The sequence below is a fragment of the Podarcis gaigeae genome (genome assembly GCF_964106915.1).
Source record: "Podarcis gaigeae genome assembly, chromosome: 6".
Taxonomy (NCBI): domain Eukaryota; kingdom Metazoa; phylum Chordata; class Lepidosauria; order Squamata; family Lacertidae; genus Podarcis; species Podarcis gaigeae.
In genome coordinates, this window is record NC_139682.1 from 72,891,875 (window position 1) to 72,915,033 (window position 23,159).

The following is a 23,159-nucleotide window of genomic DNA, read 5'->3' on the forward strand; positions in this document are numbered from 1 at the left end:
CCTGGTTTTTACTTTTTGAAATATGGCAACCCTAGGATAGCATCTTTAAGATCCTTGTCAAGTTTTGTGCTAATTTTAATCGCCCTAGTTTCGGACAAGTACCAGCCACTCTCTGACAAGGCACAACTGGAAGAAGGAGACAAGGGAGCCCTCACATTACCCTTTCAGGTAACTCAGAGCTTGGCAATGATGTCAGGGTTGAGAGGGTGCAGCCCCTAAACAGCCAGCTCAATGGGGATCTCAGCTCTCAGACTTAGAAAGCTATCCTTTTCTTCCCTAAAGCATCCTTGGCAAACTACGGATCAGAGTTCCCTTGAAAACCTTTGCAGGAGAAGATTCCCACCCTCTTCCCCTAAGCAGCTCATTCTTCATTGCTCACCTCTTCAGATGAAAAGAGCATTTCAATAGCAGTTGGATTGTTCGTTTCTATTTCCAATTGCACAAATGATTTCCTCTCCCAAACATGCACACAGATAGTGGCCCTCATTGCTCACTAAGCCAGTGCGCCTGTTTGGAAAGTGGAAGAACCTGATTTTAAAATCCGGGCGCTGCCCTCGTCCTAACCACAGAAGGCCTTTTTCTTTCACTGCCTCCTTCCCTGTCTCTGAAATGTTAATGGTCGTGCTTCCTGGGGAAATAATTGTGCAGCCATTTGTTCTTACACGTTGCGAGGTTTTGCTGAGGGGCATCTTGTTTTCCATCAACACGCGCTCAAAGTAAGTGGCATTATGCTGAGAGTAGACTAGCACACTTTGAAACTGTGACAAGCAATCGGTTTCTAAAAACCAATAAAAGCTCACAAAAATGGGGCAGGACATGGGTGGAGAATGGAGTTAGCAATGTGGAGATGGACAATATCAGTGATGCTCTTACAATCAGATTGCACATGAAAACTCTCAACAGCAGTGACCATGAATTGCATTTTCCAAGGTGTAATATGCAGCGTTTTTTCACACCAGCCATACAGAATGACATAAAACCTTGAACCAAAAGGCTGTCTCAGAACTGGGAGAATGGACATTAAAATGGCAATTTAAGCAAGTGCGAAGTCATGCAGAAATCCTTATTTCATTGGGATTTAAGCTGGCACTGACTGAAAAAAGATCTTGCATTTGTGGTGGGTGGCCAAATGAAAATGTTGATCCAGTGTGGTACTGTTGTGAAAAAGGCAGATTCCATGTTGGGAATCAGCAGGATACGATGGAACCACCTACACAATGCCTTTACACAAAACTATGGTGCAACCACTCTTATAATACAGTGTACAGCTGATATTTTAGAGCTGGAAAAGAGCAGCCAAAATATCAGGGGGCTGGAGCAACTTCCCTAGGAGAAACAGGTTTGGGGGTTTTTAGCTTAGAAAAATTGTGAGTGACAGGGAGAACGGTGGACAGAGAGACCATTTTCTCCCTCTCTCAAAAGTACCAGAATAGGGATTATCTGATGAAGCTAAATTGTGAAATAGTAGAGTTTGCTACCACAAGATATAGTGCTGGACCAACGTAGACAGTCTTAAGAAGGGATTAAGCATATTCATGGTGAATAAGGCTCTCAATGGCCATTAGCCATAATGGTTTTGCATCACATCCAATAACTGAGGCAACATGCCTCTGAATATCAGTTGCCAAACAGCAAATGGCAGGAGAGGCCTATTGCCCTCATCTCCTGCTTGTGGGCCTTCCATAGTCATCTGGTTGGCCATTGTAGGAAACAGGTGTCGGACTCTATAGATCTCTGCAAAGCTCTCCTCCTGTTTTTTATTCGCATGGGAGATAATATCTTTGTAATTTACTCCCGCTTCAGCGGATACAGAAGGCTGCTGGGTCAGAAGACATACCCCCTGAGAAAAGCTCCATTTAAATCTGCAGCGTGTTCTGTTTGTCTTTCTCCTAACAGTTTTCCTCAGCTATTCAATCTGCGTTTTTGTTTTGTTTCCATGTTCCCCAGAAACTCAAGATCATGGTGCCTTGCCTACCACTGAAAATAGCCCTCAAGCAGTTTGAATGGAAAAACTCAATAATACACAAGAGAGCTCCAGAGCAAGTATCAAGACTGACTGTTCGGATCTGCATCCTCCAGCTTTCTGGCTGGGCCTACCATTAGGCAGAACAAAATGCGCTCATCAGGCAGCAAATTCTGGGGCGCAGGGATGGGTAGCGACGTCAACTGAATTCTATACACATGCAATGGGGAGGGTGCCATCTTGTTTCTTGCCTCAGGAGTGTGGGTAGAAATAACAATACAAAGGGAAAATTGACATTCATTGCTCCAGTGCTTTCCCCCCTACCCCCGGGGTACACATACCCCTAAACATTTTGTGAATCTAAGTTTGGCCTCATTGAGGGGCAGTATTTCAATATGAGTAGGAAAATGAGAGAACCCCTAAACATTTTTTTAGGGGGGGGGCACTGCATTGCTCTGTCCAGCAGCTCTTTCCGCCCCTGGCATGTGGCCCTCAGAATGCTGCCTAGAAAGGAATGTGGCTCTCACATAGAAAAACATTTGCCACCTCCTCTGCTTTAAAGGAAGAACTGAAGAGGGCTTGCGTGTCTGTCTTTCTAAAACTACTTATACCTTGGAGAGACAAAAAATAAATCTGTCAGCTAGTCCACCCTGCTTTCCCAGCATTACTGTGGAGGAAACCAGCGGATAAAAAGAAGTTTAGAGCGTTAAAATTGAGATGTGGAAATATGGAAATAATGACGAGAGGCAGGATTGAGATTTGGAGATATGCTTCAAGGTCCAGACTATGGGAAGTCCCCAAAATTAATAATTATAATTTGGAAGATAATTTGATCTTTTTTTATTTTAGTTTTTTATTTTTATTGGTAGCAATTCTCACCTGTATGGATGAAAGTGTGCTTCTTCATGTCGGATTTCTGGTGAAATCTCTTCCCACAGTACTGGCATGGATAAGGCCGAGTGTCCGAGTGGATGAGAAGATGGGTAGACAACGTGGAGGACCTCTTGAAGCTCTTACCACAGATCTTACAATCAAAGCTGCGCTCCTGCCAAGAGAAAGCAGGACCTTCATGCAGATGCAACATCTTCTTCATTTAATGCGTTTAGAATATCTGTTCATTGCTAACCACTTACATAGAAGCAGCTTTCAAAAAATAAATAAATCTGATAATTGATTTTTTCCCCTTTGGTTTAAGAAGATTGACGTACCACTTAAAGGCGCTTACATCAAATAATATAAAATATTCACAAGGAAAAACATGTTGGAATAATACAATTATATCAAAATATAGATTAAAACACGAAGCTCTGAAAGCAGATATCCATTAATTTAAAAATACATATATGGGTATTCTTGCCTAAACAAAACTCAGAATTATTCAAAATAATTCAGATATACGGTGGCCATTTGCCTTGTCACAAAATATAGATCCCATAGTGACTGCATTGGATAAGGGGAAGTAGGGATCCCTGAAGTTGCCTCCTCCTTCAAACCTGAAGGTCCTGTGTGAGTGTCTGGAGGCGATTGGAGGATGGATGGCAGATAACAGATGGAGGTTGAATCCTGACAAGACAGAAGTGCTGTTTTGGGGGGACAGGAGGCGGGCAGGTGTGGAGGATTCCCTGGTCCTGAATGGGGTAACTGTGCCCCTGAAGGACCAGGTGTGCAGCCTGGGAGTCATTTTGGACTCACAGCTGTCCATGGAGGCACAGGTCAAATCTGTGTCCAGGGGAGCTGTTTACCAGCTCCATCTGGTACGTAGGCTGAGACCCTACCTGCCCGCGGACTGTCTCGCCAGAGTGGTGCATGCTCTGGTTATCTCCCGCTTGGACTACTGCAATGCACTCTACGTGGGGCTACCTTTGAAGGTGACTCGGAAACTACAACTAATCCAGAATGTGGCAGCTAGACTGGTGACTGGGGGCGGCCGCCGAGACCATATAACACCAGTCTTGAAAGACCTACATTGGCTCCCAGTACGTTTCCGAGCACAATTCAAAGTGTTGGTGCTGACCTTTAAAGTCTTAAACGGCCTCGGTCCAGTATACCTGAAGGAGCGTCTCCACCCCCATCGTTCTGCCCGGACGCTGAGATCCAGCGCCAAGGGCCTTCTGGCGGTTCCCTCACTGCGAGAAGCTGAGCTACAGGGAACCAGGCAGAGGGCCTTCTCGGTAGTGGCGCCCGCCCTGTGGAACGCCCTTCCAGCAGATGTCAAAGCGATAAACAACTACCTGACATTCAGAAGACATCTTAAGGCAGCTTCAGGGAAGTTTTTAACGTGTGATATTTTATTGTATTTTTGCTTTTTATGGAAGCCGCCCAGAGTGGCTGGGGAGGCCCAGCCAGATGGCGGGGTATAAATAAATTATTATTATTATTATTATTATTATTATTATTATTATTATATTTCATTATATTGAAATGTTCTGTTTTATCAAGTAATTTTTCCTCGAACCATGAAAACATCGCCAAACCACTCTGGAGATACTGAGAATTGAACCAGGAAACACCCACATGTGATGCTTGTGCTCCACAGGTTTTACATGTGTATTACAAAAAGAGTTACATTTTGTGATGAAAAGCCTTTAGTGTTCATCCTTCCAGCTCCAATTTAAAAAAGCACCTAGAGTTCTCAGGTAGGTGTCTTTTTGTCACCAGAGTCAAGAAAATCTATGTACAGTGGTACCTCGGGTTAAGTACTTAATTCGTTCCGGAGGTCCGTTCTTAACCTGAAACTGTTCTTAACCTGAAGCACCACTTTAGCTAATGGGGCCTCCTGCTGCTGCCGTGCCGCTGGAGCACTATTTCTGTTCTCATCCTGAAGCAAAGTTCTTAACCTGAAGCACTATTTCTGGGTTCGCGGAGTCTGTAACCTGAAGCATATGTAACCTGAGGTACCACTGTACATTTCTTTCCCACTCGATCAGCACCATACATTTAAAGTGCACCCAGCACACATGACGACCCTCAAGAATCCAGGGAACTGTAGTTTCCCCCCTCCCAGGGTCAGAATTCCCAGAACTTTTGACAAACTACAGTTTCCAGGATTCTTTAGCAGAAGTCATGCCCTTTAAATGTGTTTTGGATATGCTTTAAACTTATGGTATATATCTGCTGCCCCGCTCCCGCCCCCAGCACTTCAACAGTGTTGAAGAAAGGGAGAAGCTTTTGAAGGGTGCATAATTTGGGTTTGGGGAGAAGAACTCTTCTTTAAAAAAAAACCTTTATTTTGCTTTAAACAAATACAGATAAATATAAAGAACTAAAATTACAAAAGAAAAATCCTTAATAATAATAATGGGAAAAGCAAAAAAAAAACTACAAAAAATATCAAAGTACAGTGGTACCTCAGGTTAAGTACTTAATTCGTTCCAGAGGTCCGTACTTAAGCTGAAACTGTTCTTAACCTGACGCACCACTTTAGCTAATGGGGCCTCCTGCTGCTGCCGTGCGCCGCCAGAGCACGATTTCTGTTCTCATCCTGAAGCAAAGTTCTTAACCTGAAGCACTATTTCTGGGTTAGCGGAGTCTGTAACCTGAAGCATATGTAACCTGAAGCGTATGTAACCCAAGGTACCACTGTACATGGCATAGAGCATAAGCCATTATGGCAAAGAAAAAAGAAAAAGGAATGAGGAGGAGGAGGAGGAAAAAAGGGGGGGAGAGGAAAATGAGCCAAAACACAAGAAGGCTTGTCTATTGTACGCTTCCATCAAGGTCGCAACAGATCATTATTCTAACTCTTTTATTTGTACTCTAATGCTTGGCAGGAGTGGGGAAGGAAGAGAGATTTACTTAGATTTATTGCAGTGGTAGTAACGCTTCTCCAAATCTAGATCGCAAAACCCTCAAACTTCACTTTTGTGTTCCAGGATCTCTAATAGTTTTAAGAAGGGAAATTTGCGCTGGCACAAAACCCCACACATACACTAAGTGGAAGAATAGAAGCATGACCCCCACCCCACTGGCTATTCCCCCTCCCCCTCTTTCCCCCTCTTTTCTTCCTAATATTTTTAACCAATTCATGAGCCAAGAACTTATACATTGACCACTAATAATGAACCACATGTTGTACATATTACCCCACATTTATTATGCTATTTTTGTCATAGACAAATGGCATGAGAAAACTTGGTATACTTATTTGTGTAACATTATTCTTGTTTTTAAAACCCAATAAAAAGTTATTTTTTTAAAAAACCCCGGCAAATTTGATGTACGTTTTGTGTGTGTGTGTGTGTGTGTGTGTGTGTATACGCGTGCATATGGGTTTGTTGTGCAGGGCGGGGAAGGTTGCAACAAAAACATATGAAATATCACTGCTTCGTCTCTTTGGTGAGCACCTTTCAGGTTGGTTATAGGATGGTAATCAGGATTAATCCCCACCAGCCCTGCATGATAACCCACACACCTTTCCCTGGCAAGGAGACTGCTAGTCCCATAAATCTGTCACTCTGGGCTCATTTATATTGTCATTTAATGTAAATCAGGGTTTCCCAAACTTGAGTCTCCAGCTGTTTCTGAACTACAACACCCATCATCCCTAGCCAGCAGAACCAATGGTCAAGGATGGTCTGAAATGTAGTCCAAAATGTAATCCAAAAACAAGTTTGGGAAACTCTGATGTACTGTAGATAGTGAGTTTTACTGTACAGTGGTACCTTAGTTTCAGAACATCTTAGTTTATGAACAACAATTAAGAACGCTGCAAAACCCAGAAGTAGGTGTTTGGGTTTGTGAACTTTGCCTTGGAATAAGAACATGTTTCGCTTCCTGTAGAGTGTGTTCCATTTGTAAATTGAGTCCCGCCTGCTGCTATGAGAAAGCACGCCTTGGTTTAAGAACGCTTTGGTTTAAGAACGGACTTCCAGAACGCATTAAGTTCGTAAACCAAGGAACCACTGTACATCCATTAATTCTTCATTGTCTATATGACATTCTCCTCCAATCACACTTGCCTCCTCACACTCCCCCCCCCTCAATCCAGATTTCCTTGCACCCTCTCTGTTTCAGAGTATCCCCGGTATGAGTAAATCTGGACCGAAGGAGGGGAAAGTGTGAGGAGGCAGTGCTTTGGAGGAGAACGTCAGAGAATTAACAGAGGTACAGAAAGCGGGCTCTTCGCATTAAGCCGCCGTGCGGATGAACCCTCTCCAACCACTTGCCACCTTCCCCGGGGTTCTCACCTGCGAGTGCACAGCTTTATGCTGCTCCAGGCTAACTGCATGGCCAAATGTCTTGCCACACATTTCACAAGCGAAGGGCCTGGTGCCGCTGTGCGAACGGCGAACGTGCACTTCCAGGCCGTGGGGAGTGGAGAAGACCTGAGAAGCAGAGGGAAGCAAAAAGAATTATGGTTCAGGAAGGCCTGAAGCTCACAGCAGGTCCTGAACCTGAGATATCAGAGCTGTTTAGGAGAGTGTTTCCCCCCCACGGAGGTTCAGCCAATTAACATTACTAGGGATTGGTGCCATCAGGGTGGGGCAGGTGTCAGTGGCCCAAGCCAGTGGAATGAGCAAGAGGGATCGCAGGCACAGCCCGGCTGGATGGCCACATGTTGAAACAAATGAGGTAATGCATGTTACCATCTAAAAAGAGGGGGACCTCATAAGACAATTAAGGCCAGAGCCTAATATTACCTAGTTGCAGTGGTGTAGCAAGGGTTGCGAGCGCCCGGGGCCACTTGGAGGGAAATGGATGAGGCACGCATGCACATTCAACTGCCTAATAGTGCCTGCGTCACCCAGGAGATCGCAGCCACAAAAATAAGAAAAGAAGAGTCATTTCGTTGTCTGGAGAGGTCACTTCCTGGTTCACATGGAGAAGCCTTTTTCAACGGAGCTCAGTGACAGCACTAGGTGCTGAAATTTTACGCTCCTAACAATTTTGCATCCGGGGAAACCACCCCAATGCTACACCACTACCTAGTTGTGCCACTGTTACTGCAAGCTGAAATGCTGATCGACAAGTACGTGGTCTGCTGTAATAATTGATACTGTTTTGTCGATCAGTATATATATCTGATACATTGTCTGTTTTTTCATTGATTGATGATTTAGAAATGCTACAAACAGCTTAGAGTGTCTGTGACAAAAGCAAAGATTAGAAATGTCACAAAACAAGGACAATTGTGAAGTCCAGCCAGACCTGCAAAAAGCTATTAATCAGTGATGGCTGTATACTATGTCTAGAATCAGAGATCCTAATATCAATTGCTGGGGGACAAAAGTGAAAGGGATTTTGCCGCCATGTCCTGTTTTGGGGCTTCCGAGAGCCATTGGGTTGGCCACTGTAGGAACCAGGATGTTGGGCTCATGGGCAAGAATCTTCTTATGTTCGTAAGAGCTATCTGAACAATTAATATGCCATGGCTCCACCTTCCCCGTACAAGCTTCCTAGTCACACATCCTGAAATTAAGCAATAAAGAGGGACCTGTCTCTGCCTTGACCATACTTGCCCAAGCCTTCAGACCTCACCACCCCTAAATAACCCCCACCCCGAAGCTGGCTGAGTGGAGTAGGGTGGAACAGAGGAATACCACCAAAGGGGGTCATAGAATATGGTCCATACCTTGCTGCATTTGACACACTTGTAGGAACCAGTGCTGATTAACAGGGGGCGACAGAGGAGCTCTGATTCCAATTTGATGCTACTTGCACTCTTCTCCTGTTGGAGTCCAGGTGGGCCTTCCACGTAGATCCCAGAGGCTGCTGCTGGCCGCTCAAAGAGTCCAGAGGAGCCAAAGTCACCATAGAGTCCCAGCGCTGAGCTGCGCTCCGATCCATAGAGAGCAGGCTCAGATCCTCTCTCGCAGAAGAGACCAAGGGATGAGCTACGTTCCAGACCTGGGCAGGGCCTGTAGCTCTGGACCAAATGTCTCAGCTCAGAATTCCCAAGGCTGCTCCAGGCATAGGGCTTCAAGGGCACCGAGAAGGGGGGAGCTTCGTCCAGGGAGGGGCAGATGGAGCGCTCAGAGGCTGTCGAGACACAAATTGAGTGGAGGCGGTTAAACAGGGTTCACGCAGAACACACACTCAACCTCTTTGTTGTGTTAGCTCTTTAGTATATAGGGTGCTTCTAGGCTTATCTTACAAATAGGTTGTGCGGATCCTGTTTCTCTTTGTTCATGATCAACATTAGTGTCTACATACTCCATTTTCTCCAGTCATGCTATTGACTGCTATGCCACCACCTGACATCTACACCATGGGGTGGAGCTTGATGGAATGTGTCTGGGCTGAGTTTCTTTGTCCCGTATAATAGTAGTAGTAGTAGTAGTAGTAGTAGTAGTAGTAGTAATATATGCTGCCCATCTGACTGGGTTACCCCAGCTACTCTGGGAAGCTTCTAACAAATTAATATGCAGTAAGACATCAAACATTAAAAAAACTTCCCTATACAGGGCTGCCTTCAGATATCTTCTAAGTCAGGTAATTGTTTATTTCCTTGACATCTAATGGGAGGGTGTTCTACAGGGCAGGTGCAACTACCAAGAAGGCCCTCTTGTCTGGTTCAATCACTTCTCTTCCATACATCCTCCATATATATCACACATTTCCTCAGGGACTGCCTATTTGCATATGAACATACCTGGACCCTGAGACCATCTTCTGAGGCCCTTCTTCATGTGCCTCCTCCTCAGGAGGTCCGGAGGGTGGCAACACGAGAATGGGCCTCCTCTGCACTGGCCCCTGTCTGTGGAATGCTCTCCCCAGGGAAGTTTGCCAAGCACCTTCATTATACACCTTTAGGCGCCAGGCAAAAACGTTCCTTTTTAACTAGGCCTTTGATTGATTTGATTGACATCCTATGTCCTTTTAAAATGTGGCTTTTTGGGGGGGAGGTGTTATTGGGTTGTTGTTTTTATTTTTATTACGTATTTTGTGGTTAGTGCTAAGAAGCTTCCATACCAGCAGTGGGTTGTTTTTACTCATCATATTTGCCGTGGAAGAGGAAAATCCAGATAAGACGAAGAAACATAAGGACAGGGTTGGCATTTTGTTGGTGGCATCCTTGGTTGGTGGCATTTGTTGGTTGGTGGCATTTTGTTGGTGGCATCCTTGTGAGAACAGTGTAAAAAAAAAACCACATGTGTGCATGAGTAGCACACATTTCGCACTGAATGCCTGCCTGGAAGCACCCACAGTCACTAACAGCCGCAGTTCATGTGTGAGAGAACTACTCCCTCCCTCTCATTCAGGTTGAAATAAGTTCAGATGTATTTGACCAAACAATAATACACTTCCTCTGTCATTAGCCTAAAAGCTCTGTTGAAATTAAAATGCAACAGTAAGGAAGCAATCCCTCCAGAGATAATAGAATAGGCAATAACAAGAAGCTCTGCTAGTCAAACATTTCAACAACAGCTTCATAACAGTTGGCTCATTTTAAAAACTACCGGAGATTTTCACGAGTTTAGTGGCAGCGGTTGCAAGGACCAGCCAAACGTTTTACATCTTCATTTTGCTCTGTACAAAGCTACTTTCAAATTCGCACTCTGCGCCATCCAGTTCATAAACATTTGAGATTAAAGGATAGTTCTCTTCTTCGCCCTGATTTCTGAGACAAAACTAGGGAACAGTGAAGCTAATTCTGTCATTCACGAGTCTCATCTCAAACCTGTTTCCTTGCAAAATCATTCAGGAGTGAATCATTTCCCCCGTTTTTCAGTTATATGAGTGATTAGCAGCACAGCACCACCGTTTTGGAAAAAGGCAAAAAAACAACAACATAACACAAGGCGCTGATCTCATTTTGGAGACAATCTAAGAATTTGCACAGTTGCAGATGCTTTCAACCACGTCAGATTTATTTTGGTAATTCTGCCCACCTTTATAAACCACCCTGCGCTGATAAAGATCATGGGGTGATTCACAATTCATCATAAAAACAAATGCAACAAATGTATGTAGTTCGCCAACTCAGAAAAATGAAGTAAAAGCCCAAGAATGTAAGCTCATAGGAAGAGGGTGATGGCAAGCAGGTCAAACAACTACTACGACACCACGCAAAACGCCTTGGTAGACAAGTACATCTTTGGCTGGCAATGAAAACTGCATGTTGAAGATGACTGATGCACTTCCAGTAAAGGGAAGTTCCACAAATAGGGTGCTGCCACAGAGAATCATAGAATCTTCGAGTTGGAAGGGACCCAAGGGTCATCTAGTCCAACCCCCTGCAATGCAGGAATCTCAGCTAAAAGGCCTTGTCCCATCAGCGGGACCATGAGAATGGCCTCCCCATGCAGATCCCAAGGTTCAGGGTTGGCAGATGAAGGGAGATGTTTTAGATACAGTGGTACCTCAGGTTACATACGCTTCAGGTTACAGACTCCGCTAACCCAGAAATAGTGCTTCAGGTTAACAACTTTGCTTCAGGATGAGAACAGAAATCGGGCTCCGGCGGCGTAGCAGCAGCGGGAGGCCCCATTAGCTAAAGTGGTGCTTCAAGTTAAGAACAGTTTCAGGTTAAGTACGGACTTCCGGAACGAATTAAGTACTTAACCAGAGGTACCACTGTACTGAAAGCCTCTGGGAGAAAAGGGGATTCAATTTCAAATCAATGGCAACATTTGAAAACGCCAAGCTAGATTATAAGGTCTCAGACAGTAAGGGAGAGAATACTTACTCTTACAAAAATACCAGTAGTTATAGCTATATTAAAGCATGGTTTGCTTTTTAAAGATCTCCCTTATTTATGACCAGGTGACTCAAGGGGTCAAATTTTTCCTAGACCACAACATTTTAAGCTGTAGGTGTGGCAAGGGGGTTGCATGTTTTTTCCCTTGGTTTGCCGTGAGGTTGAAATCAGCAGGTTGAAAACTAGAATGTCACTGAGGAAGGCAAAGTGCGTCTTCTCCTTGGCATGCTAGTGTTCTACCTACGAGAAGCTTATTTGTAGGAGAAGGGTTCAAACATTCAGGCTCCCATCCCTTATGTATTTATCACTTGTGTTTATAACCTTTACCAAATGGTCTCTGGGCAGCTAACAAATTACCTGGCAGGGAGACCCTCTGATCTCAGGTGGCCTTACTTCTGAGTAGATCAGCCTAGTATTGCACTGACAGCCTCCCACCTGCAGCATCAGCAAAGGAAGCTTTGACCCCTTGGTGCTGATTTGGGGGGGGGCATATTTGGATGCCTCTATTTTGGTGCTGGAGGAGACACTTGAGAGTCCCATGGACTGCAAGAAGATCAAACCTATCCATTCTGAAGGAAATCAGCCCTGAGTGCTCACTGGAAGGACAGATCCTGAAGCTGAGGCTCCAATACTTTGGCCACCTCATGAGAAGAGAAGACTCCCTGGAAAAGACCCTGATGTTGGGAAAGATGGAGGGCACAAGGAGAAGGGGACGACAGAGGATGAAATGGTTGGACAGTGTTTTCGAAGCTACCAGCATGAGTTTGACCAAACCGCGGGAGGCAGTGGAAGACAGGAGGGCCTGGCGTGCTCTGGTCCATGGGGTCACGAAGAGTCGGACATGACTAAACAACAACAATTTTGCTTCTAGCGTGACATCAAAGTCTCGCAAAACTTCACTTGCATCATTTTAAATCGTAACCAGCCCAGTAATGGCATTGCCTGACTTACCCAGAGGTTCTTGCCCTGTGACTCCACAAGATCGTGTCTGCTGCATGATCAGTCTTAGCTAAATAAATGCATAGCGATTGTGGCACCAGATAGCAGCTCTCTTATTGTGCTTCTGTCATAGATAGATTCTTTCTAAGCCTTGAATGCTTCTTCCCCTAGATCAGTGGTTTTCCACCAGTGTGCCGTGGCACCCTTGGGTGCCTTGAATGACGGCCAGGGGTGCCACGGGCAACACTGGCCTCTGTCCCTCTTTCCTTCCCTCCCTTCCTCTGATGCCCTCTCACGTCTCTGCCTCCCAAAGGCTTGCACAGCAGCTTGTTGCAGCAGCCCTGGCTACAAGCTCCCCAGACATAGTGCCTCTAGGGCTGGCCAAGGGCTGATTCCTAGGCCCTTGTGGGGCAATGGGAGGAGACACCTCTCTTTGGGGCAGGGGGGGCAGCTCAGAGACCAGGGGTGGCAGCAGTAGTTGCCCAGAGGACTCCCAGGGAGAGGGGAGAGGAGAGGAGGCTGAGGGAACACTCCACAAGGGAGGGTGTTTGAAAAAGACTGAGAGGCTGCCGGCTCTGCAGGCAAAGGGTGACACATCTGGGCTCCCAAGCCCCACAGGGGTGCTACAGAAAGAATGGAGTTGGTCAGGGTAGCCATGGACTCAGAAATGTTGAAAACCTCTGCTCTAGGTAGTACACCGATTGCTGCTCTGAAAGCCATGTGGAATTGCAGGCTATTACCAGCGCCTGTTGGCTCATGCGGTGTTGCTAGTGAATGCCTGTCCTGTTCTTATCTACAAAAAAGCTTCTCCCGCAGCAAGAATTATGTACACACACATACACACACCCCACAGCATAACAGCAGTACCTTGGTTCCATAACTTGAATATGCAAGTATTGACTGGTTTGGGCAAAGTGTACATTGGGGTTATACTTGACTCCTGCCCTATACACACCCAAACACCCACACTCCAATACAGGTGATCAGTGCTTTAAAAAAATAAATAAATAAAAAGTGGAGGGAAGGTGCTGGTGCTCACTATGAAGTTGTTACAGTAAATGCCCCGCACTTTTAACATTTGAGGCGGTACTCCGTACGCTTGAGTACCCCTAGGGGGGAGCACTGCCTGAGGTGATTTTTTAACCTAACTTGCGCCACTTCGTGCCCTGTGTATTCCCTAGCAGTTGGACATATTTTTACATGGAAAGAAACCACACACAGTAAGAGATGTTTTTAACATCAATAAATCAGAGGGTCAGTTGTTCTGTAATGTTTCAAGCCCTGTCACGTTGCGACTTTATTTTATTGTTAACAGAGGAGTTTTACTGAAATGCCATTTTTGTTGGTTAGACCTTCCCAATTAAAATGTAAAGGAGGCTGGGAATATAATGCTACACGTCAAAATATTTGGTGCCTAACCATGACCCAAACTCTGAATTTGAATATCAAAAGGTATTCATTATTAATAAATAAAAATAGTGTTTGTGGGAGGGGGCATTGTTGTTGTTTTTTGTTTTGTTTTCTGTTTCATTTATTTGTGCTTTTATCCTGTATTTTTTATCTTGTCAACTGTCCTGAGATTTTCAGATGAAGGGCGGCGTATAAATTTAATAAATAATAAATATTTCATGCTAGCCTCACCTTGAGTAGTTAGGTTGATATTAATAAATGTGACCAGCTTAAGTTCAGTAATTTTAGTGGGTTTACTTTGCATAGGAAAAGGTGAACTACAGCCGAAAATATATATTAGTGCTGTTATGGCCTCTAAGGTGCGAACACATTAAGGTTTTTGTTTCTGTTCATGCCTGCAATCTGTTTTGAGTTAAAGAGAAAATATGCATTGGGGGTTATTACCATAGCTGTCAACTTTTCCCTTTTTTAAACAGGAATTCCCTTATTCCGAATAGGATTCCTCGCAAGAAAAGGGAAAAGTTGACAGCTATGGTTATTACAGATTTCACACACTACTCCTATATTATTAACAGTAGTCCAGTTTCATAAGTTTTACATGAAATGCAGTCATATCAAACATCATATGTTATCTGACTCCATTTCATGTAAAAAATAAAAATAAAAATGCTACATTTAAGAGAAACATCTAATTGTGTTTTTAAATCCCCCAACACCTTGTAGTTCACATTATTAGCTAATTTTATCAAGGAGCATATTTAAAGCACATGCACACACGTAATAATCATAGGAAAAATACAAGATAAAATGTTGCAGTAGAATAATCAGTTTACAAGAAACCATCAATTAACTCCTGAATTCTTGCTTATCAGACTGATAATCCAATAACAACACCAACCAACGGTTTAATAGAGAGGGGAATGAAGAGATGTGATTAAGTCCACTGAGAATAAAAATAATTGTAAAAATAAAAATGGCCGTAGCTTAATAATATTCTATCTGCACACACACACACCGGCAAGAAAAAGACAGGTTAAAAAAGCACTTTCTGCAAGTACAGAAAAAGGTACGGTAATAAAGCAATTATAGAGGATTTTTTAAAGAAGAAGAAATTAAAACTTCAAGCAATGTATTTACAAGTTAATAGAGTAAAATAGAATCAAAAGGGAAAGGTGTATGAATTGATTGAGCCAGCAAGGTTTTTGTGTGTGGGGGGGGGAATTACATGTTTATTACAGCCTCAGGTTTGTGCTCTGCTTTGACAAAAACAATTTTGCAGTAGCGATATTTTTCTCACACTCAGGCAGATCACCCACTGCGTCCCATTTTGATCATTTGAGCATGGGGTGTGTGTGTGTGTGTGTGTGTGAGAGAGAGAGAGAGAGAGAGAGAGAGAGAGAGAGAGAGAGATGGGGGCTAAGCCGTTAGTGCCATTAGGAGAGTATTTGGGGTACTGGGATGCTCTTCTTCAAATAAATCAGTACAATAAAAGCCAATCACTAGGCAGAAGGAGAATGCTAGCCCTCAGTGTCAGATTTGGGGGTATGGTTAAAGGAGTTAATTATTAAATTGACATCTAATAATATAAATTGCATTACATTTCTACCTCTACAGTAGGTACTGTTTGAGTATTTTGCCTGAAGAAACAACAGTGTCTTACATTACCTCCAATTTTAAGAAGGTTATCATATGTATCTTCCTTTTTGGTTGTATTATTATTATTATTATTATTATTATTATTATTATTATTATTATTACATGTATTGCCCAGTCTTCTCCAGCAGGTCCCAGGGTGGGTTACAAGGATTTGAAATTCAGAATTAAAAAACAGATCAAGCAAAAGTCCAACACCCACCTTGGTGAGATGACACACACCCACCCATTCCCCCAAGATCTATTTTGTTGGGAAAAAAGCAGAAGGTGGCAACTTTACTATTCTCAGCATTCACCACAGTGTCACTTCATCAGTGGAAATGCTGTCAGCAATTTCCATTTCTAAGCAAAACTGAAAACAAACACTACACAAAAAGTCCAAATGAACTGTTCTCTGTTGTGCTTTCTGTCAAATGAGCCAAAAGTTCAGCTTGCTTTGCCAGCGCCATAGGGACCCCCAGCAAGCTGACTAGAGATGCTGGCTGCAAACCCATTTAGGATGCAGCTCAAACACTGGGAATCTCATCACCAGGAGTACACCAGAGATATATTCTATCTCTGATCATGAGCAAGCAACACAGCATGGCTAGCTGCTGACAGTCTGATCTGGCAAGCAGTCAGTCTCTAAGAGAAACTATTTTAATCAATCATAAGCTTTGTAATCTCCTAATTCAGTCCTATCACTGTAAACTGGATTTTGGCCCCTTGCAACTACTTTTGATATTTTCGAGGCTGGCCTTTTTGCTTCCAAAGGACTCTTGAATGCTCTTGACGGATATTATTTTGGACAAGCAAGGATGCTAATTTTGTAGAAGTTGTACGCAGATGTCAATGACATCCAGGCACATGACGAAACAAAAAGGTACAGATTTACAGAGAAACTATATGTGGAGAATCAATGCATTGTGTGCATCAGATGGGTGGAGTACTGTTGTTGTTGTTGCTGCTGCTGCTGTTGTTAGCACACCCATTTTCTCTCAGTTGTATGCCTTCAGTTCATTTGTCTTTACTTCCAGGATTACCCCATCCCATATATGCCCACTTAACTGCTTTGATGTACGGAACTGGCACTGTTACAGGTAACACATAATATTTGTTAATTCACTCGTAAGAAAGTGATCTTTTAGTGTGGCAGCTCCTAAACTTTGGCATCTTCACTGTTCTTTTTTCGGCACTTGCTAAAAACGTTTTGGGCAAGCAAGACATGTAGAAGTTGACATGTGTTTTCGTAAGTTTTTTCCTGAACTATTTGTTTTATTTTGGGGGTTGCTGTTTTTTTAATACTTGATTTTAACTTTGCCCTTTATTGACAATATTAGTGTTTCACACTGCTTGGAGGTATGATCCGCAATCAAGCAGTGTTTTGTTAAATAAAGGCATGCAATGCCACCAAACTCTCGGGGTTGTTGTGAGGATAAAATTGGGGTTGTGGGTGCAAGCATGTATGGCACCTGGAGGTCCTGGAAGGGTAGGCAAGCTAAAAAATGTAAGTATAGATTTCTAAATTGTATTTTAGTGGGAGACCAGAAGAAAGAGCTGAGTCTTCATTCATTTTCCTCTTGTGGATCCCTGGAAGGATCTATTCCTTTGTGCCATGAAAGCAAACAGGAAACAGTATCACGGTGGGTTACTCATCCTTCCTTCTGAACAGCTATAAAAGATTTTCATAGCCTAGCAAGTAATATTTAAAAGTCTGGGAGGATAAAGTGAGGTGACTATAACTCCATCATTATCGCTACACTATTCAGCTGTTCCCACCATCAGATTAATACAATCATCATTGTCAATAGGAATGTATATATAGATACATAAAGCATACATAAGAATGTGTATCTACATCTGTATATTACCCATCACAATCCTAGGCAAGATTACTGGGAAATAAACTCCACTGTGTTCAATGGGGCTGAACCCCTAATTATTATTTTATTTATGTATGTATGTATGTATGTATGTATGTGCTGCCCGGCCACTCTGGGCGGCTTCCAACCACTTAAAACATCAAGCACAGTGAAACATCAAACATTAAAATGGCAAAGTGTGCAGAGGTGTCTAGTCTGAAATCATGCTGTTGTTCATTTATGTCAAAAGCTTAGACAGGTTCCTTTTGGTTGTGATTGCTTGAAGTGCCACAGAAATGTTGCAAACCAGAGTCCCTTGTTGTAGCCTATGAAACAGGTGGTGATTTTTTTTGGGGGGGGGGGGAGGAGATGCCTAAGCAGGCAGGCAGGCAAGATTCAGAAAACCTATCACCCATTTCCTTTGCTATTTTATAGGGCAACCTTCTCCTCGGAGGAACGAATCGCTTTCTTTGTATTTCCTTGAACTCACAACCTGATCAAATTGCAAACAACTACTTTGCAAACAAGAGGGCCGAGAAGGGGCGCGAGGTTGTGTGTGTGCTATTTATATATATATATTTCCCTGTCTTTCATTCATGCCTTTTTAATAATCATTTCTCCAGATATACAGCATAAGGCATAGCCTATTTTATCAATACATGTCAAGCGTCCTCGTCTCTCTTACTGCACAACTACAGTCATTTTAGGGAGAATTGTTTAGTAAGGATTTTGGAGGAAGCCTTCTGAGAGATATTAAAAACAACAGCAGCAGCACAATTTTTTTACTTTCTTTTTAGCCAGACAGTTCTCCCTGCTCTCATTCTCCACTTTTCTGCTGCTAGTATAGACCTAGGAGTATCTTTCTCTAGCTTTAAAGCCAACGCCTTTAAAACTATGGTTATATTTTATTTTTTTGTTTTTTAAAAAATCCGCTTTTCTATGACTCCTTCGTTCCTAAAAGGAAAAGGAAAAAACTCCAGCAAATTGTTCTAAATTGCTCAGGCTGTGTTTCTCAACGCGATCAGGGCGACTGACGCCAAGTGAGGAGTTCAGCTTCCTCTCGGGGCCGACCACATCAAAGGGAAAGGAGAAGCCAGCCAGAGGCTGCGCTGCTCTCGAGGAGACGCCGTGCGCCCGGATCGAGTCCAGGGCAGGGAGAGGAAGGAAGGGGTTCTTTAAAGAAAGAAAGAAAGAAAGAAAGAAAGAAAGAAAGAAAGAAAGAAAGAAAGAAAGAAAGAAAGAAAGAAAGGAAGAAAGGAAGGAAGGAAGGAAGGAAGGGAGAAGGAAGGAAGGAAGGAAGGAAGGAAGGAAGGAAGGAAGGAAGGAAGGAAGGAAGGAAGGAAGGAATAGAGAGGGGGGGAGAGAAGAAAGAAAAAGGAAGGAAGGAAGATTCTACTAATTAGATGAAGACCCCCCCCCCCCAATGCACATCGTCCTTTGTACAGAGTAATGCTGTTGGGGAATTTTTCACTATGGACTTCATCTGGTCTTAACGGGGATCCACTAGCAGGGATGGTATAACTTCGTTTTCTTGCCGCTCAGAGATGATTTTTTGAAAAGAATACCAAGCTTTTGATGATGATGATGTAAGGCTGCGTTTGGAGGCTCATTTCCCTGAGTGTGGCTCTACCCTTTTGCCCCAGGGGCCCGATCCTGAGCTGTGTCCCGATCCTTCTTGCAGCCGCTCGGACACAACTGCGCTTCATCTCTCCGCCCTCGAACTGGAGCGCAGAATTCGTTGCTAGGGGTCCCTTACTGGTCAGCCCCACTTCCCTCGGGGAAAAAGAGCTCCCTACCGAGAATGGAACGGGTGGGGTGTGTTCTCCCCCACCCCCTCGACTAATCCAGATCGACTTCGCGCTCGTCCTGTGGCTCCCACCCCCACCTTGCCCTTTGCAAATACTGTATATTGAAAGAGAAATTACTCAGGTATAGTTTGGCTCTTTCAAAAATCCGATGGGGAAATCCAGAGAGTCTCATACCTTTTAAGCCTGAATCGCTGAATTTAAGAAAGGAAACGTTTTCTTTCTTTTCTTCTTCTTTTTTAAGGGGACAATTTGGGTCAGCAAGAAGCGGACTTGTTCTGCGATTCCTCCTGCCTTATTATTAAGAAGTAAACACGCGCGTCTGAAATCGCGTTTCATTATGAACCGTGCGCGCAAATCATCGCACGTCTGCAGGCAAAAGAGGGTTTCTCTTTCCCCCATCCTCACGGCAATGGTCGGAGATGCGGGATAGGGTGGGGGTGGGGAATAAAATTTGAGACCCAGGGGACAAATTTAAGGAGGGAAGATGGGGACACACACACTGAAGTGGGCAGCTGAGATCTTTTACACACATCCTTCGGAGTAAACCCTGCTGAACGCAACGAGACGGCCAGGACTGGGCTGTAAAGCGAGGGCCATAAAACGCTCGGATCCTGTCCCAAAGCAGCCTAGAAACGCGTCCACCACCCAGCCCTTCCGACGACAGCTCCTACCTGGGGAAGCTGAGGGAGAAGGCGGCCTCCACAAATCCTCCAGCTCGGCAGCTCGGTCGCAGAGGCTGCCCTCGCAGCTGGGAGCCGACTCCGAGGTGCCGTCCGCCCCGTCGGGCAGCTGAGATTCCGGGGAGAAGCGGCCCTGCGAGGGCTCAGGCTCCGGGAGGCCCAGAGGCATCTGCCCCGGAACCTTAGTGTCTGCCAAGGAAGAAAGGGGGAGGAAGGAGAAAGATCTCGTGAGAAGCCTGCTTTCCCGTGTACGCCCCGTCGCACAATCCCCATTTACAGGTGCCCAAGGAGAAAGCCAGCCAACAAACTCGCTACCTTCAAATCCACTTTTCCCCTATTGGATCAAAAGCGCAGCTACTCCGTGATAACCGTAGATAGATCTATTTATCACGCAGTAGCAGCCTTTTCATCCGCTTGTTCTACCTGTGAAAAAGTGGATTTGGGAGACGGGGTAGTGAAAAAGCGGATATTATTAAAAACTCTTCCTAAAGGCAATAAGATAAAAAGACACTAATCTAAACAAAAAACACTTCGGAATAAGATTAAGACTTTTTTCATAATGCAGTAAGATAAAACAAACTAAATAAAAGCACGTGGTAACTACAGATACATGCCTGCGTATCAGGCGTCAAATGGAAAATCATCTCCATTTGCCTATAACCACCACCTCCGGCGACTTGGATGTTCCGTCGAAAGTAAACCCTGCCCCGCCCCTGCCCCCTGGGCCCCTCGGGTCCGGTCCGGAGGCGCCCGAGGAATCCAGGCCAAAGAAACCGCTTTAGCTCTCACCTGCGCAGATCTGTGCCAGGACGCTCTCCAGGCTGAGGCTGTACTCCCCGTCGGGGGCTCGGGGCTGGTGGTAGCTGTGCGCCTTCTTGCTCTTCACCAGAAAGGACCTGGGCATGGTGCCTCGCGGGGTGGACGGCGCTCAGTCCTCCGTCTCCTCCTCCTCACGCCTCTCGGGCCACCAGTCCCCGCGGCGCGGGCTGCCTCGGCGCGTCCCGTCGAGCGGCGGCTCTCTCCAAGTCGTCTCCAGTCCTGCGGGAAGTGCTCTGCGAAGAGGTCGGGCGAGCCATTGGTTACCAGGGAATATGCTGGAGGGGGCGGGAGAGGGAGGGGAGGGAGGGAGGAGCGTGGCTGACGGGCTGGATGCCTAGGACGGAAAGAGGACGCCACTACCCTCCGCCAGGTGGCATTCGCGCAGGTGGTCAGGCAGCCGGCTCACCTGTCAGCCGCAGTAGCTCTGCTTTTTTCGAGGTGACGCACGGGCTTCTCCCCGCTCCCATTTCATCCTCACACAAACAAACCCTTCGGGAGAGGTGAGGCTGAGAGAAAAGCGGGGGGGGGGGCACCCGTGGGCTTCCTGGCCGAATTCGAACCCCGCTCCCCGGTTCCTGCTGCGGCACTCCAACCACTAAGCGTTCTCTCCTACAGGTTGCGACTTGTTCCAGAAATCGACCGCGCCAGACAAAGGAAGTATGATTTCTCCTTCTGTTCTCCTCTCCCTCAATATTCATTCATTCATTCATTCATTCATTCATTCATTTATTCTCTGGCCTAGCCCCCGAAGGTTACTTCACGTATTAATGTGGGGAGGAGTGGGGCGTTATTGCGGGAGAGGGCCAAATTCTCCTCGCAAGATTCAAGCGCGCAAAAAGCCCAAGAGGCGGTGGCTGATGCAGATCTTCAAACAACCGCAAGGTTTAGATCCCCACCACTTATCTAAACTCTGCAGTACCCGATTCTATGTCTCTGTCTCTTTGGTGGCGCAAATAGCTCGGGAGCGCTGCCGTACAGAATCAAGGGGTGCCTGTCACGTCGGTGAGAGCAATCCCGTGCTCGAATTCCCCCGTGTTTCAAATTCAGTCAGCGCCCCAGCATTGGTTGTGGTTCGCGCGCGGCAAAAGCAAACTCTCTAGCAACGTGGCCGAGAAACAGGGCTTAAACATCGCTATCCCTCTCTAATGATTAATCAAACAGATTTCCCTCTCCTCCTTTCCTTTTTTTTTCTTTCTCTCTCTCTCCTGCAACCAAGGCTCAGTCATCCTCAGAGCCCTGACATTAATGGACTAACTTTGTTCCGCTCATTTCAAGAGGCAGATCTTCGTGGGCAAGGCCCCCTCTGCTTTTGGCCCAGAAAACAGGCAGGGGGAATCGCGCGCGCCAGTAGCGGCCCGCGATCCTATTAGTCAAGCCCGCTCCGAAGCAAGCCTCGTTGTTCGTAATGCAATTTTCGGTGAGCCGCATAGAATCACAGAATTGTAGAGCTGGAATGTACCCATCTGGTCCCACCTTCTACAATGCAGGATTTCCCTCCCGACGTGGAACTCGAACCCACGACCCTGATATTAAGTGTCTCGTGCTCTACACGTCTAGTCCTAAAACCAGCGGGCTGACACTGAATTCCCCCAAGATGTCTCTGGTGAGACAATCAGCTGGCCAAAGAGGCAGTGAACATCTCTGTGCAAGAGCTTCCAGAGAGCTGGTCGATATTTCTGGGGAGATCCAGAATTGTGGGGGGGAGGGTGTTGGCGGGGGGCGGGGCTCAATCCTTCCAATGAGGGGAGTAAAAGTCGGACAAGCACCATGTGGGGCAAAATGGGGAATATCTCCTCCGCATCTTTTAAGTGGTTGAGGAGTGTCGAGCTCCAAAGTTTGCGCCCTGGCTTTTAAGGCGCTCACCAAGCTTGTCTGGATGCAAAGCAATGGTCTCGTGGCCTTGATCCTCAGAGAGGTGAGCTGAGAATAGCAACCGAAGAGTCAAAATCCACCCCATGATACCTTAAAAACATCGCATTTATTGCGTGTCGTGAACTTTCCTGGGATGTAGCCCACGCAGGAGGGGTGACAACCCTAGCAAACTAGACAGAGGGGACGAGGACGAATATTATATATTAGGAACAGTAGAAAAGGGATTGATCGCCTGTCAATGAGTATTATGATTGATCTGTCGAAAAATAACAACACCCGGAACACAGTCGCGAATATTCCCCTGCCAACCGGATCTGCTACAAATTGCATATTATAAACTGCAGTTGCTAAATGTACTAGAATAATTTTATTTATTGCACTCCGATCCTAAAGCGGGTACAGTTAACCTCCCCCTGGGATTTGCTTTCAAAAAGTGAAATTCACTGTAGCGTTGAACAGCTGTTGTATCGTAGACTTTAGTTCTAATTCAGATCAGAGTGAAGGGGCGGAGGGAATCTGACGTTTAAAATGGAT

General features: G+C 45.2%; 1 protein-coding gene across 2 annotated transcripts in view; it reads right to left on the minus strand.

Annotated features, from left to right (window-relative positions):
- Nucleotides 1–23,159, minus strand: part of GFI1 (growth factor independent 1 transcriptional repressor) — a 39,473-nt gene that overhangs the window by 2,614 nt on the left and 13,700 nt on the right. For both annotated transcript variants that reach the window (XM_083743498.1, XM_083743499.1), the window contains exons 3-7: nt 20,724–20,986; nt 19,926–20,123; nt 8,535–8,941; nt 7,150–7,287; nt 2,843–3,008 (exon numbers count right to left, since the gene is read on the minus strand). In XM_083743498.1, the coding sequence (XP_083599624.1) occupies nt 2,843–3,008; nt 7,150–7,287; nt 8,535–8,941; nt 19,926–20,123; nt 20,724–20,838 (1,024 nt within the window). In that variant the 5' untranslated portion in view covers nt 20,839–20,986. The remainder of the gene's footprint in view (nt 1–2,842; nt 3,009–7,149; nt 7,288–8,534; nt 8,942–19,925; nt 20,124–20,723; nt 20,987–23,159) is intronic.